This window comes from Mixophyes fleayi, chromosome 9, assembly GCF_038048845.1.
Source record: "Mixophyes fleayi isolate aMixFle1 chromosome 9, aMixFle1.hap1, whole genome shotgun sequence".
Classification (NCBI taxonomy): domain Eukaryota; kingdom Metazoa; phylum Chordata; class Amphibia; order Anura; family Limnodynastidae; genus Mixophyes; species Mixophyes fleayi.
Window position 1 is genome coordinate 51,503,360 of NC_134410.1, and position 17,560 is coordinate 51,520,919.

At 42.8% G+C, this 17,560-nt stretch overlaps 1 protein-coding gene across 4 annotated transcripts in view; it reads left to right on the forward strand.

Moving 5' to 3' along the window:
• Window positions 1-17,560, forward strand: part of COL4A6 (collagen type IV alpha 6 chain) — a 222,775-nt gene that overhangs the window by 171,508 nt on the left and 33,707 nt on the right. For all 4 annotated transcript variants that reach the window (XM_075184345.1, XM_075184348.1, XM_075184346.1 and 1 more), the window contains 6 exons: window positions 2,547-2,717; window positions 2,820-2,963; window positions 3,576-3,692; window positions 5,668-5,849; window positions 14,862-14,925; window positions 16,633-16,707. In XM_075184345.1, the coding sequence (XP_075040446.1) occupies window positions 2,547-2,717; window positions 2,820-2,963; window positions 3,576-3,692; window positions 5,668-5,849; window positions 14,862-14,925; window positions 16,633-16,707 (753 nt within the window). The remainder of the gene's footprint in view (window positions 1-2,546; window positions 2,718-2,819; window positions 2,964-3,575; window positions 3,693-5,667; window positions 5,850-14,861; window positions 14,926-16,632; window positions 16,708-17,560) is intronic.

The window sequence follows — 17,560 nt, forward strand, 5'->3', positions numbered from 1 at the left end:
GGCACGAGGTTCTTGCAATAATACCACAGGTCTTGATTGTGGAACAGGTAACACAGGATACCACTGTGCAGACAGGAGCCAGAGAGAACAGCGTCCTAACAGGTATGGAGACCTGAAGATCTGACAACTTGGTAGAGAAGCAGGTGCTTTAAATAGACAGAGCTGACAGGCAATTAGCCAATCAAGAGAAAGCAGGAAGTATTGAAAAGACCAGGAGTGCACATGCTCAGGTCAGACAAGCAAGTGAAGGCAGGGAGTGAGAACCAAGGGAAGCAGGTAAGAACAGTGACCAAAATGCAGGTTAGCTGGTGCAATGTGTGACAGAAACCCCCTTTTTAAAGGTGGGCACCGTACACCTAAGACCTAGCTTTGTTGGGACACATGGCATGAAATTTCTTGACCAAAGATGGAGCGTGAACATCAGAAGCATCCACCCTGGGCCATTCCTCAGGTCCACATGTTCAGATTGCTGAACAGCCAGAGGAGGAGACATATTCTTATCGGAAGAAAACCAGTTAATGATTAGAGGCTTGAGGAGCGAAACATGAAAGGAATTCAAGAGGCGGAGTGAGTTAGGAAGCTTGAGTTTGACGGATACTGGGTTGATGACCCGAACAATTCTTAAGGGAATTCTGACCACAGAATTCTGAAGGGTCCGGGGGGCAAACTTCATGGGAGGGACTCCATAAAGAAGTGGTGAACTGCAGAGAACTGATGCACTAGGATCCCTGGAAGTGAATAGCTTGAGGACGGGACCGATGATGAGGCACGAGGTTCTTGCAATAATACCACAGGTCTTGATCGTGAAACAGGTAACACAGGATGTCGATGTGCAGACAGGAGCCAGAGAAAACTGCGTGCTAACAGGTAAGGAGACTTGAAGATCTGGCAACTTGATAGAGAAGCAGGTGCTATAAATAGACAGAGCTGACAGGCAATTAGCCAATCAAGAGAAAGCAGGAAGTATTGAAAAGACCAGGTGTGCACATGCTCAGGTCAGACCAGCAAGTGAATGCAGGGAGTGAGAACCAAGGGAAACAGGTAAGAACAGTGACCAAAATGCAGGTTAGCTGGTGCAATGTGTGACACCACCTTCCAGTATTTGACCCATATTATCCACTTCTTGCTGCAACATTAATTTTTAAAACACAAGAAACAAATACTTTTGATTAGAAATAGAAAGAAGTTATATTTCTGGCATGGTAGGGGTCCAGCTAATAGAGAGGCATGCTATGTAAGTAAAAGGCCTGAACCCTAAACTGCAAATTAATAGTTGTCTCAGAGACAGGGAGGGGGGGCACCGACAATTCTTTGTGTGTGTGGTGCTAGCCAGGAACAGGTTCTTCTCCAAAAACCTCTAAATGTATACATGTAAAGCATATTAAAGGCTATCAGCTACCAGTTAGTGACTCGTCCCCATGAGGGGTATGTCTGCTGCTGTAAGCACAGAAAAGAGCATGTGTTTTTTGCTGTGTCCTACTCTGTACTTTCTTTTTGTGCCAAATTGTTATTGGTAATGATATTATTAGACTTTACCAAGCAATAACGTTTGAACAAAGCATATTCCAGACATGGCAGCATGTGTGTTTGTCAAGTTCTACTAAACATATATGTTTTTTAAATAAGTAACGTTATAGTATAATGCCCCTTTGTCTGGGCAATAGTATAACAAACCCACATGCTCACTTATATAAAGCATTGCCATGATCACAGTATTCCTATTGTGTAGCTTAAACAATAATCCCACTGCCTCTGTGTTTAAACCCAAATACTAAGAGTCATCCATATGTTTTCCTTAGTGAAGTAGTATAGAAAAGAGAATTGTATGGGTGTATTTTGTACATAGATTACTTTTACTGTGTTGTCAACTTGTAAAGTAAACACAAGTGTGATCATTTGCTCTGCCCAGATTTTGAAATACTGCTAAGTTTCTCAAGTATTAGATTCAACTTACCACCTTGCTATATGTGTGTCACCCTTTGGACAATGGTTCAGATAAAATGTTTTTATTAACACGTTTGGTATTTTTGACTCACAAATCAATATGGAAAATGGAACATCATAAGGGGTTTCACTGCAGTCAGTTGTAGTGTTTAGGCAGTAACCAGGGGCGTAACTAGACATTTGTGGGCCCCATAGCAAAATTTTGTGAGGGCTCCCAGGTACCTCAGGGGTGAATCAATCACATATACACATGGGGCTTTGACGGGGGAGGCAGCCCTTCCCCCCGCCCAGCTGAAGGCTCCGTAGCAGCCACACCCCCTGCTACTATGGTAGTTACGCCCTTGGCAGTAACCCTTGCAATAGGTAATATGTTGTTAGAAAACTAATGCTTTTGCAGCTAATGTCCCTCTTGCTAGCAAATTATGAGGCTTATTTGTTAGTTGATATTTTCAAAAAGTGTTCTGCTGTTCATCTTCTATCTATCAGGACTGGTGGATTCTTCAGTTTCTGTCAGTTACTTGTCGTCCAGAATCGATGGAAGTTTTTTCTTGTCCTGCTCTCTGATTGGTTCCAAATTTTGACGTTTCATATATTCATTTCAGGTTTTCCAGGAGCAAAGGGTATTCCTGGAGATAGGGGTTTACCTAGCAGAGCTGGGATTAAGGGTAGCACCGGTCCTAATGGAGATGCAGGTCGTCCTGGAGACTTAGGACCTCCCGGACCTCCAGGACCAAGTGGCCGTGATGGCCAACCAGGATTTGCAGGAGTTAAAGGTTGGCACTTTAATACAATTTAATAGCTAATGTATATAATGATGGTTATGTCCTGCATTACAAACAGTATATACTATTACTAAACGTGTAACCATTTTTCAGGTGATAAGGGCTCTCCAGGTTTGCTAGGGTTTCCTGGCATGCCTGGTCCACCAGGGTCCCCTGGTGGCAGTGGGTTTAAAGGATTTGATGGATTGTTTGGAAGAGATGGACTTTCTGGAGTTGATGGGAGAAAAGGAGAACAAGGTAAATAATATACATTTCATATCTATGCAAGCAATTTTTTGAGTTCTCCAGTTCTCCCCATGGAGATAAAGGGGCCTGCTGTACGGGGATCTAGCGAGCTGTGGGCCACGGTTCCCTACTCCCCGCACCGGAGCCCACAGCTCACTACTTTTGCCTCTGGTATGGCTGAAATAGTTGGCGAAACTAATACTTAAATTTCCTCTTCCATCTTTTACTGAATATGCTTTATCTTCTAAGATCCCTTCTGTAATTTTTTTCACCAAAGCTATTTTATCATCAGTCTTTTCTTTAATTGTCGCCGCTTTTGGATATGACAGAAATTATGATGTGTGCATTGGATACATTTGTATTCAGAGTCAACTAAAATATGTAAATGATGTAAAATTAATTAATAAAGTAATAAATAAATAAACATTGTCACCTAGATCAAACCTTATTTAAGTTTTTGAAAACACAAGTGCAGTTTTATGGAATTTACAAATCAACAATTATTATTATTTTGTGCAATTTTCAAACTACTAATTGCCGTAACTATCCCTCAGAGTATGCGTCTGTTGGAATGTTTCATGTATGTATAAAGATGAGAGAAATTTCTGTAATTGTAATTTCTAGGCATTAGAGGTGATCTGGGCCCACCTGGTCCTCAGATACCCGTGGATCTAAATGTCCTGAAAGGAGATCGTGGTACCCCAGGAAGAATTGGACAACCAGGGTTCCCTGGCCAAAGAGGTAACACTAATATTAGTAGTAACAAGTCATTGGCAAGCATTGTTATGGTTTGTGTAATTATCATCTGAATTAATGTAAATATTAGTATGTGAGACATCATCATCAGCCTTTTATATTAAATGAACATTGCCATATATTTACGTCAATTTAAGTAAATATTCATTTGTAGATAGTGATATGGAAAATATACTTGTTAATTGATTGGATTGAAAGTGTATTTATTTCTTGTATAAGCAAACCTTGTGTCAGTGCAGGCTGTTTCAGTTTTAGATGGCAAGGTTCTTTTCCAAATCATGATCCTAATCAAACAGTGATTGCATTTAAAAAGCCTATAGCTATATTCTATTCTTCTCTTATTTCATAAAGCACTGTTGTGCTGTGGAGACGAAGATGCTGCAGAATTTAGGCAAAAGGGTTCAGTAAAAAAAGTTGTAATAAAAAATTATTATTATTATTATTAAAGGCAAACTTGCCTTTACAAGCCTTCGCCGCTTTAAATTTTCAATGCAAAGTCGCCGATTTCCGGCGAGTTGAAAAAATCGGAGCATCATACATTTACCCCATGGTCTTGTAATGGCGAATCCTGTAAAGGAACCAAAATAAACAAAGAAATGTAGTAACCTTTGTATCAGAGAGCTCAGAGCCAATAAAACCAGGACTGTGTCATCCACAGAGAGAGTCCAGTGCACTTTGGAATATCCTATGTTTATTCAAAATTAAAAAGCCAATGGTTCAATCACGATATAAATTAATAGAGGCGACAGTGGGAGCCCTTTTGCAACAATAGAGGGCCAGAAAGGAAGCCTAGAGTATAAATTCTAGAGCTGGGGTCATAATACATTGATAGAAATAGTGGTATAGATGATACTTATATCCCATTTTCCCCACAACTTTCCTCCTACCTTCTCCACTTCTGCGTTAATATGTTTTAGTATTGCTAGTACATTTTGTATGTTGCCCATTGCCACACTGCCTATAATATACCCCACCGATCCTTTCCTATCAATACTGGAATATGTATGGCAAATTTCTGTACCATGATCTTTGTCAACAATTCATTTCTTGGTTCAGTAAAGAAATGAGTAGATAAAAACCTGCACTAGTGGATCCTTACTGTGCCTTGGGAGTAATCAATTAAGCAGTCTTTCCCAACCTACCTCTTCCAAGATAATTGTAAATAGGACCTCTAGTGTTTCATACACTTCCTCCTGCAACAGTTGATAAAATCCCAACAAGTATATCAGGGTCTGTCGCTGAGATCATTGGTTAGACATGTGTCTGTGACAAAACAGAAAGTTATTTGGCTGAAGCTAAACGTACATGGAAAGACAAATATAAAAGCTTCTAAACTGCATCACACTGCGTCTACGATGTGCTCAAATTGAGATGAATGTATGTTTTCAGCTGCTTAAACGTGAAGCAAATGCACTATGAAATAAAACAAGAAGCATTGAAAAAAAAGCTAGCTAAATGCACGTAAAACGTATGTAAACGTGCAAATATACAGGGGCAGATTCAATTAGCCATCATTGGCTGTACATTTTTACTGTTTATACTTTAAAAAGTAACGCTCACCTTTGCTTGCGTCTCTATGGGGCACCAGCAAAAGTGAGCGGATATCTCACTAAAAAAATTGCCACGTGGTGTCTACCGGCCATTCCAGGAGACTACACAGCAATTTTTTTTTTTACAATTGAATCTGCCCATACAGTCTAATTTGGTACAGTAATTTTTATTGATTTTATTTTTATTTAATTTACTTGCATTGGAAAGGTATCTTAAACACTGAATTCTAGTTCCAGTGTGTATGCAGCCTTAGTTTGTAAGCTCTAGCGAGCAAGGTTTTTACCTTTTCTTTCATTGTATGTTCTGTTCGTGTATATTTAAGGAACTAAATATGTTAGTAATTATATAAAGTAGTAATATGTTAGTATTATATAAATAAAGGATAATAACTGTATTTAAATATTCACAGGCGATAAAGGCGTTTCTGGTCGCCCTGGATCACCTGGGCTCCCTGGTTTGCCAGGCTCTTCAGGAAGAGAGAAAGGTCTACCTGGAGATCCAGGATTGCCTGGTTCATTTGGGAGGCCGGGTAATCCTGGGCCAATGGGAGCACCAGGGATCATAGGATTTCCTGGTATGCCGGGAGCAAATGTAAGTTTTCTTTATTGAATTACTGTTTTGGGAGTGTGTGGGGCAATTCAACAAACGATAATTCTATTATCATATTTTTAATGTATAGCTCTGAATATGATAGGGTATACAAGTTGTTTAGTTAGATAATGTTCTTAGTTATATTGTATTTAATATTTGTTCTGATTCTGCCTTGTTGCTTATAATAGAATAGAAAGCCAATCAGGGGCAGAACTACAATGTTTGCAGGGGGCACATTGGTTATTAAGGCTCCCTCTGTCATCTTCTCAGCATGAGGGCCGGTGCATGCACAGTGAATGGGGGCCTCCAGTGGGGATGGACATGGATGCCATCCCCCCCAATTTCGCTGTGAAACCCAGTGATTGGGCGCTACGTCCCTGTCTGTTACACTCTAAGATAAAGCTTGGGTGCTGTCAATGTTTATTTATTATTGTTTATTTGTATAGCGCCACCATATTACACGTCACTTTCCAGAGAATATGGAACCATTCACATCAGCCCCTGACCTCTTGGAGCTTACAGTCTTAATTCCATAAAACACTCAATGGCCAGTTTGTCAGGAGCCAATTTACTGATAAGTATGTTTTAGAACTGTGGGAGTGACCCAGAGGACCCAGAGGAAACCCATGCAAACACAGAGAGAACACACAAACTCAACACAGACACGGCATGTGTCAGAATCGAACACATGGCCCCAGCGCTGTGAGGGATCAGTGTGTCATTGTACCAACTCTCAGGTGTATAGAAGTATATATTTCATATGTGATGTGGAGGAGAATTTATCTCAGTGATCTAATTGGAAACACGTCACTGTTTTTCTTCTCAGAGAAGTATTGTCACGGGCACTAGGAGTCTTTACCCAGGGATCACCAGATGGTAGGCTTACCAGAGCAATGTAGATGGTAATAGGGTACTCTGGTAGCTGGGTGATCACGGAACATGAAATGATGGCCGATGAGATGCTCAGGAAAGTCTATGACTAGCAACACTGGTAATAATGAGGTAATGATACACAAGGAACTGTATGGACAAGGACACGTGAAGGTAGTCAGTGGTCTGCGATAGCAAGTTGTACCACTGCTATAGTGAGGAGGAATGTCCAACAGAAACAAGGAGGTGATGAGAGTCAGCGGTCTGCGGGTAGCAAGTTGTACCGCTGTCTGAGTGAAGGAATGGAATCCAAGTGGAGGTATCCAGGTAGTCAGTGGTCTGCGGTAGCAAGTTGTACCACTGCTATGTGAGAGGATAATGGAACAGGTGATACCGGAAACAGGGATCAGTGGTCTGACATCAGCAAGTTGTACCACTGCATATATATGTGAGGAGGTGCACGGGGGAAGACTGCAACACAGGATATACACAGGCACTTTATACACGATCCACAGTAATATGCACAATATAGGTATATATATATGTAAATGACTGATCAGGTCTGCAATCTAGAAAGTCTCTTGAAGTAGTCCAGCACAATGATAACACAGTCAATGATGGCAATAGACTCAGCGGATAGCAGACTCCAGAGAGAACCAAAGACAGTCCAGCAAGATATGCAATACACAGCACAGTCAATGAGAAGTATGCATACCGTGGTTCAGCAGTAGCAGTCAGATGGGATTGCAGCGGTACCTGAGCGGCTGGAGGCCGACTGGATAGGAAGTCCCTGGATAGGAGAAGCAGCGGTCTAGCAGGTGCAGCGCACAGGTGAGTAGACCGACAGGGACACGAATCCACAGGAGTCAGCAACACGTGGAACTGGACTCATAGGAAACCCAGGAGAATGGAGATGATCCAGCAGAGGGTAGTAGAAGAGATACAAATCCAATGCTGACAGGAGGGTAGAGGCCAGTGGAACACGTGAAGGCGTGGAGAGTGGATCAGCAGGAGATGGACGATAGCGCTGACCACAGCGGCAGGACTCAGCGGCACACGGAGGTAACCAGTAGCAACCACAGGAACCAACAGCGATGGGAAACAGGAGTGCAGCGCAGGGCAGGAGCTGTAGATCACGAAGTGTAGCAGATGGTAATGAAAAGCGGCAGTCTCGAGGAAGTCACAGCAAAGATGAGATGAGAGTGTAGTGCACGGAGGCAGCGGATAGTAATCAGCTGGCAGTCACGATGTTGAACACAGGCGAGTTGCAAGCAGGAGACTGTAGTGCACAGAGGCAGCGGATAGTAATGAGCAAACAGTCACATTGATATAAAATAACGTTGAAGTGGTGTAGAAGACTGTAGTGCACGGAGGCAGCGGATAGGAATCAGCAAACAGTCATGATGATAAAGTTGATGGTAGAAGTGGTATGGAACCACAGTAGTAGAAGTGGTTTGGAAACCACAGGAATCAGCAGCACTGAATACACAAGTAATACAGGAACACCTTCAGAGACTCATGAGGAATGAGACTCCAAGATCAGGCAATGTGGTAGTGACCACAGGTGCTTAATATAGGGAGGTTGCCTGATCTGCCAATTAAGTTAAAGGGGTATACACTGAAGTATAGAAAAGGGCTGCGCATGCGCAGACCCTCAGGATGGTGGACGGCCACGGTTCCTAAATGTCCGGGAAGAGGCACTCACGGTCCGGTGAGTGACAGTACCCCCCCTTTTAAAGGTGGGCACAGAACGCCTGGAACCGGGCTTGTCCGGATTTTTGGAGTAAAACTTCTTCAATAGGGCAGGAGCATTAAGATCTTCAGCTTTGATCCAAGAGCGCTCCTCAGGACCAAAGCCCTTCCAATGAACGAGGAAGTGGAGGACTCCTCGCGAAATTTTTGCATCTAGTACCTCGGTAATCTCAAAATCCTCCTCCTGATGGACTTGAACTGGCTGCGGAGCTGAGGGAGGAGTTGAAAAACGGTTGATAATAAGAGGTTTGAGCAAAGATACATGGAAGGCATTAGAAATCCGAAGACTCTTAGGAAGAAGAAGTTTCACACATACTGGATTGATAACTTGAATGATCCTATATGGACCAATAAAACGAGGGGCGAATTTCATGGATGGAACCTTCAAACGAATATTTTTTGTGGATAACCAGACACGATCTCCAATTTTTAGTGGTGGAATAGCCCGCCTCTTCTTATCAGCGAAAGATTTATATTTGACAGATGTCTTCTTCAAACAGGTTCTAACCTGAGACCAGATATTTTTAAAGGTCTGACAAACAGTCTCCACCGCAGGAACTTGGGTGGGCGGGAGGGCAGGAAATTCCGGAAAAGACGGATGGTGACCGTAGACCACAAAGAATGGAGTTTTGGATGATGACTCATGGTACATGTTGTTATGGGCGAACTCAGCCCAAGGGAGTAACTCTACCCAGTTGTCTTGATTGGCTGATGAAAATATCCTTATAAAAGTCTCAAGATCTTGATTGACACGTTCGGTTTGTCCATTGGATTGTGGATGGTAAGAAGATGAGAGTGCTAATCGTATGCCCAAGGTTTTACAAAGGGCTCGCCAGAATCTGGACACGAATTGTACTCCTCTATCAGACACAATCTCAGATGGACATCCATGGATACGGAAGATCTCTTTAATGAAATGTTCAGCCAGGATAGACGAGGAAGGCAAACCAGACAGAGGGATGAAATGAGCCATCTTCGAAAATCTGTCCACTACGACCCAAATAGTGTTATGGTTCTTACTAGGTGGTAAGTCAGTAACGAAATCCATACTAATATGGGTCCATGGTTTGGACGGAATGGGTAGTGGTCGCAGCAACCCTGCTGGGGTTCTGCGGGAGGATTTGAATTGCGAACATAATTCACAGGAAGCAATGAACTCTTTGACGTCTCTCCTCATTGAAGGCCACCAGTAACTTCGAGAGAGGATCTCAAAAGTCTTGTGTTCACCGGCGTGTCCAGAAAAACGAGAGGCATGGAACCACGAAAGGATTTTCCTCCTTAGAGTAGGAGGCACGAGGGTCTTCCCAAATGGTAGCGTTTTGGTGGATGAAGCAGCCAGTGAGATACATTTGGGGTCTAGAATGGTATGGTTGGAAACCTCTTCTATATCAGAGGACGTAGCAAAGGCTCTAGATAAGGCATCAGCTTTTTTGTTCTTGGCAGCTGGTTTGAAGGTAATTATTAATTCAAAACGGGAAAAGAAAAGAGACCATCTTGCTTGACGAGGGTTCAAGCATTGGGCAGACTGGAGATATGACAAGTTCTTATGATCCGTGAAGATCGTCACCGGATGGCGAGCTCCCTCCAACAAGTATCTCCATTCCTCTAATGCGGCTTTGATAGCCAGTAATTCCTTGTCTCCGATGGTATAATTCTTCTCTGCGGGTAGGAGACCCCGAGAATAGAAGGCACAAGGGTGGAATTTTTGCTGTTCCGAGCGTTGGGAGAGAATAGCTCCTAAGCCCACATTAGAGGCATCTACTTCTAGGAAAAAAGGGAGTGTCACATCAGGCTGACGAAGGATTGGAGCCGAAGAGAAGGACTCTTTTAATGTTTGAAAGGCTTGAATAGCCTCAGTAGACCATTGCTTAGGATTAGCCCCTTTATGAGTCAGGGCCACAATAGGAGATGCAATGGAAGAAAAGTCTTGAATGAAGCGTCTATAGTAATTGGCAAAACCTAAAAAACGCTGGATGGCACGAAGAGTAGTTGGCTGGGGCCAATGTAGTACAGCATTTACTTTGTCAGGATCCATCTTCAGACCAACTCCGGAAACAATATACCCCAAGAATGGAATCTGGGGTAATTCGAATGAACATTTTTCTAATTTACAGAACAATGAATTTTTCCGTAGCCTGGAGAGGACTTCTGCCACATGTTGGTGGTGAGAAGGCAGGTCCTGTGAAAAAATCAATATGTCGTCCAGGTAGACGACGACACATACATATAATAAGTCCCGAAAAATCTCATTGATGAAGCCCTGAAAAACAGCGGGGGCATTACATAGCCCGAAAGGCATTACCAGATATTCGTAATGCCCGTCTCTGGTGTTAAACGCCGTCTTCCATTCATCACCGGAACGGATTCTGATTAAATTGTAAGCACCACGAAGATCCAACTTAGTAAAAATACGGGCTCCCTTAATGCGGTCAAATAGCTCAGTGATCAACGGAATGGGATACCGGTTCTTGATAGTAATGGCATTGAGTCCACGAAAATCTATACAAGGGCGTAATGATCCATCCTTCTTTTTGACAAAGAAGAACCCAGCTCCAGCGGGCGAGGTGGAAGGTCGAATGAACCCACGCTGGAGGTTCTCCCGTATATATTCAGATGTAGCTTGAGTTTCAGGTAACGAGAGTGGATAGACCCGGCCTCTGGGAGGAGTCTTGCCAGGAAGAAGATCAATCGGACAATCCCAAGAACGATGAGGAGGAAGACGTTCAGACTGAGCTTTATCAAAAACATCGGTAAATGAAGCATATTGAGGAGGGAGTCCCGGTGAAATAGCTGAAATGGAAGCTTGCTGTACCTTGAGAGGAATGACTTGGGAAAGGCAATGATGGTGACATTCAGGCCCCCAAGACGTGACTTGAGGGGTGCGCCAGTCAATCTGGGGAGAGTGACACTGAAGCCATGGAAGGCCTAGGACAATCGGACTTGTCGTAACAGGAAGAATTAAAAACGATATCTCTTCATGATGCAGAGCACCAATCTGAAGGGTTACTGGAGACGTACTCTGGGTGATGAGACCGTTGATGAGACGTGATCCATCGATAGCCGTCACAGTAATGGGAGTTTTTAAGGTAATCATTGGTAGAGACCATTGATTAACTAACGATTTGGAAATAAAATTTCCTGCTGCTCCGGAATCAATCAATGCCTGTGACTCAAAGGTCTTGGTAGCAAAGGAAATAGTCACATCAAAAGCGCAGACTTTAGATTTCATAGACGATGGAGAGGACTCCAGGGACCCTAACTTCACCTCTCCAGAACTAGTTAGGGCCTGGCATTTCCCGATCTCTTAGGGCAGGAGCTGAGGACATGAGTGGAATCAGCACAATAGATACAGAGTCTATTCTTGACTCTTCGTTTCCTCTCCTCAGAAGATAACTTGGAACGTCGAATCTCCATGGGAATCACAGCGGGTGACACTGGACGAAATTGAGGGTTAGAGCGAAAAGGTGCTTTAGCAGAAGTCGTTTTCTCAGCCTCTCTTTCACGAAATCTCATATCAACACGATGGCATAGAGAGATCAAATCTTCAAGTGACGAAGGAAGCTCTTGGGTAGTCAGTGCATCTTTAATTTTATCGGAAAGCCCCTGCCAGAAGGCGGCAACTAGGGCTTCAGTGTTCCACTGAAGTTCAGAGGCTAAGATCCTAAATTGAATGACGTACTGGCCTACAGTATGAGATCCTTGTCGCAGACGGAGGATGCTGGAAGCAGCGGAGGTCACACGACCTGGTTCATCGAACACACTTCGGAATGTAGAAATGAATTTGGCACTATCTTGTAATATTGGATCGTTCCTCTCCCACAGAGGGGAGGCCCAAGCCAGGGCTTGTCCTGAAAACAAAGAGATAAGATAGGCCACTCTGGAACGATGGGTAGAAAAATTTTGAGGTTGGAGCTCAAAATGGACTGAACATTGGTTAAGGAAACCCCTACAAGTTTTGGGGTCTCCATCGTACTTTGACGGAGTAGGCAGGTGAAGCGTGGAAGCTATAGACACCTGGGATGGCAATGGGGAAACGGAGGAAAGCACAGGAGCTTCAGTAGTAGCTGTCACAGTCTGTCCAGATGTTCCTTGGGAGGTTAATGACTGATAACACTGAAGTAACAGCTGTTGGCGGGCATCCTGTTGCTCCACACGGCTAACCAGATGTTGCAACATCTCTTTGGCGGTAGGTTCCACATCTGGGTCTGTCATGGCCTGATCTTACTGTCACGGGCACTAGGAGTCTTTACCCAGGGATCACCAGATGGTAGGCTTACCAGAGCAATGTAGATGGTAATAGGGTACTCTGGTAGCTGGGTGATCACGGAACATGAAATGATGGCCGATGAGATGCTCAGGAAAGTCTATGACTAGCAACACTGGTAATAATGAGGTAATGATACACAAGGAACTGTATGGACAAGGACACGTGAAGGTAGTCAGTGGTCTGCGATAGCAAGTTGTACCACTGCTATAGTGAGGAGGAATGTCCAACAGAAACAAGGAGGTGATGAGAGTCAGCGGTCTGCGGGTAGCAAGTTGTACCGCTGTCTGAGTGAAGGAATGGAATCCAAGTGGAGGTATCCAGGTAGTCAGTGGTCTGCGGTAGCAAGTTGTACCACTGCTATGTGAGAGGATAATGGAACAGGTGATACCGGAAACAGGGATCAGTGGTCTGACATCAGCAAGTTGTACCACTGCATATATATGTGAGGAGGTGCACGGGGGAAGACTGCAACACAGGATATACACAGGCACTTTATACACGATCCACAGTAATATGCACAATATAGGTATATATATATGTAAATGACTGATCAGGTCTGCAATCTAGAAAGTCTCTTGAAGTAGTCCAGCACAATGATAACACAGTCAATGATGGCAATAGACTCAGCGGATAGCAGACTCCAGAGAGAACCAAAGACAGTCCAGCAAGATATGCAATACACAGCACAGTCAATGAGAAGTATGCATACCGTGGTTCAGCAGTAGCAGTCAGATGGGATTGCAGCGGTACCTGAGCGGCTGGAGGCCGACTGGATAGGAAGTCCCTGGATAGGAGAAGCAGCGGTCTAGCAGGTGCAGCGCACAGGTGAGTAGACCGACAGGGACACGAATCCACAGGAGTCAGCAACACGTGGAACTGGACTCATAGGAAACCCAGGAGAATGGAGATGATCCAGCAGAGGGTAGTAGAAGAGATACAAATCCAATGCTGACAGGAGGGTAGAGGCCAGTGGAACACGTGAAGGCGTGGAGAGTGGATCAGCAGGAGATGGACGATAGCGCTGACCACAGCGGCAGGACTCAGCGGCACACGGAGGTAACCAGTAGCAACCACAGGAACCAACAGCGATGGGAAACAGGAGTGCAGCGCAGGGCAGGAGCTGTAGATCACGAAGTGTAGCAGATGGTAATGAAAAGCGGCAGTCTCGAGGAAGTCACAGCAAAGATGAGATGAGAGTGTAGTGCACGGAGGCAGCGGATAGTAATCAGCTGGCAGTCACGATGTTGAACACAGGCGAGTTGCAAGCAGGAGACTGTAGTGCACAGAGGCAGCGGATAGTAATGAGCAAACAGTCACATTGATATAAAATAACGTTGAAGTGGTGTAGAAGACTGTAGTGCACGGAGGCAGCGGATAGGAATCAGCAAACAGTCATGATGATAAAGTTGATGGTAGAAGTGGTATGGAACCACAGTAGTAGAAGTGGTTTGGAAACCACAGGAATCAGCAGCACTGAATACACAAGTAATACAGGAACACCTTCAGAGACTCATGAGGAATGAGACTCCAAGATCAGGCAATGTGGTAGTGACCACAGGTGCTTAATATAGGGAGGTTGCCTGATCTGCCAATTAAGTTAAAGGGGTATACACTGAAGTATAGAAAAGGGCTGCGCATGCGCAGACCCTCAGGATGGTGGACGGCCACGGTTCCTAAATGTCCGGGAAGAGGCACTCACGGTCCGGTGAGTGACAAGTATATACTAGAGGAAAGGGCATTGCTTATAATCTCAGTGCAGTTATTTGCTTTTAATATTAACAAGCTTAAAGAAAAGAAAATGTTGGACACTCAGTTAATCATGGTAGTCTACATATAATAAGCCATTGTCCGTGTACTGCACCACCTAATCACAACAAGGTTTTTTATTGCATTACATATATTCAGGTCTACCACTGTGTGGCTGCAAATGTATTTACATTTATATGAATGTAAGTTTTATAGAGTGTAATGGCGCATTAAACTGTAATAATACATTTTCTCATTATTTAATATTGAGAGTGGGGGGTAACAACATCTCTTATAATGATAATGTGTAGTGACCCAGCATCTCAGTAATAAATTTATACCAAAGATCTAATCTTAAACATCTGTGTCATTCACAGGGCGCAGATGGGTTCCCAGGAATACCAGGCTTTGCTGGCACCACTGGTCGATCTGGCAGCAAAGGTGACTATGAAATCAAAATGATTTGTATATAACTTGTATCTATAAAAAGAGGAAATATGTGGTTAATTAAATATATTTTTGTTACTGAGCTACAGTTGGTATATTGTATATTAAGTGCTTTATTAATAAAGGGACATTTGTCCTTGTCCACACCTTTAACATTTCTAGTAACTGAGTCTGGATATGGAAGGCCTTAAATTGCTTCTATTCCAAGCCCTTTGGAGACCCCTTGTTTCCAAGAGGGACAGGGTTTCCACTTTTAAGTAAATTGCATAACTGGTTTGACCCTGGATCAAGCAAATACATTTGTAGAAAAGACAAAATACTAAACTAACCTCAACTTAACCTAATAGTTGTATTAGCCCAATTTGGAAATTTGAATCGACCCTAAGTGGTAACCATAGTGCAACATTAGTCCAGGCCTAAAGCAAACCTAGGACTTACCTTTAAATCTTGCTCAAACTTTAAACCATCCAACCTCAAGAGAGACCTTGTTTTCCCCCAAAACTACAAAGTAAGGGACACTGCTCTTTTATCTTGATACACTCTATTTTGGAATACTGTTGCAAATTACCTCTAAATGATTTTTGCTCTGGGTCCTTGATATCTTAAAGCAACCCTATAACGGTACCCGAACATCACAGATTTTCCTACTCACCTCTATGGGGTGTGAGGATAAATCTGTGATGTTATATTGCCACAAAGTGCATTCCAGAGGCACTCCACAGTACATTGCAATGAATTTAATCCCCCATTCCTTTAAAATTGGGTGGACTTATTAACCGAGACATAACATTGTCAGTGGTGTATAAATAGACTTTCTATTCATATACCATCACACCAGTCTTTGTTTAGATAAAAGCAGAGATTCTGTTTGGTTATATATATTACCAAAAGATCGGGTTAGTGGTACATCTCAAGGGGTTAGACGGCTGCATTTCACACACTTCAGCCAGATAAATCACACCATTCCAGTGTTTTCAGCTCAACTAGCCTCAGTTGGGTCTATTTTCCAGGCATAACAATAAAGAAACAGGAACACCCACTCTCCTGTGAAGGACCTTGTGTCCCACAGACATACAAAAACATAGAGGTAATTGGTCAACATTTGCAGTCTCTCAGGAGGCTGCTAACCTCCTCCTCAGGTCTGAGAGAGAGTGAGGACTCTGCCCAGCAACATTTTTTCAGAACTTTGCAGGTGCAACTCCTGATTACCAGCAACTTGCTAGCTGGTTGGAAAACCTGACATGGACCTTATAAATGGAGCCCATCCTTCTCTCTCCATTTATACCCCAGGGACCTTTACCAACTTTTCCTAAAGCCAAACACACTCTCTGGGAAGTTTTTCCCAACCACAAATAATCTCCCTAGGGCTTTAGAGCATGTAAGACAGAAAGCCTGGGACATATATATCTGTGATTTACCAATTTCCCAGTGTTTTCTGTCACAATATTTATGTTATAATGTGTTGCTATGCAACTTTCATTCATAATAGGCTTTAAAGAGCATATATCACCTTGATTCCACCCGACAATTGATTCATGGTTGTATTGTGTAATATGGTCAAAACTATATATCAAACAAGGTGTTTTTGAAGCACCATTTGTGCTTGTCCATCTTTTGCTTTGTATTCAATAAACAGGCTTCTTGCAGCACTTTACCAGAGGTAAAGCATTATGAATAATCAATTTTCTTTGTTCATTAAAGGTGACCGCGGGGAATCACTAGGGCAGCCTGGTGCTCCAGGACCCAAGGGAGAAAGAGGAGATCCAGGAGGTCCAGGTACTATTGAAATATATTTCCCATTGATATGAAAAAAAATAATTTTCAATTTGTCTGAGACAGACCTAAGCAGTATCACTGCTGAGTGATCTAATTAGATTGAAACAGTCTCCAACAAGGGAACATATTGTGAACAATTGAGAACAATGCAATACATTTATATTGGGAAATGTACTAAGATACGATTTTGTTAAAACATTGGTTTTTCAATCATTGGTTGGTCTGTCAGATTTACTAAAGGAGGAAAAATAAGAATAGTGACCTAAACAAGCACTCCAGGTACAAATAAGTAGAGAATTAATACATATTATTTTTATTGGTATGCATTAAAAATGGTACGTATATATATACCACACAGATAAAAAAGCGAAATATAAAAAAGATTGTAGTGTTGAAAAGTATAGAATTTAAAAATAAGTTGACCCTGTGGTGGAGCCGATAAGAGTTTGTACTATTTCCAAAAGGAAAATCACTGATATACAATCTCTTGTGGGAATGTACAACACAAATTAGTCCATAAGTATCGGAATAGGATGGCAAGAATTGAACATATTCTGCCTAGTGACAGCGTGTCACTTATATAATCCTCAGTATATAGTGTTGTGTATAGTATAAACTACAGATGGCAATATTTGCCTAGTGTTTTCCCCACGTATAGAGATTTTATCGGATTACCATATGAATTAGCAGTTATTTAAAGTTCATAGGATACGAGCCTTATTTATTGTATCAAGAGATTTGCCAAATATCTGATGGCTAATTCACATTTATGTGCACCTACTTAGGCTAATGAGTAGTAGCTCTAAGAGTAGCTAGGTAACTCATGTTTAATAGGTAATCACTATAGCATCAG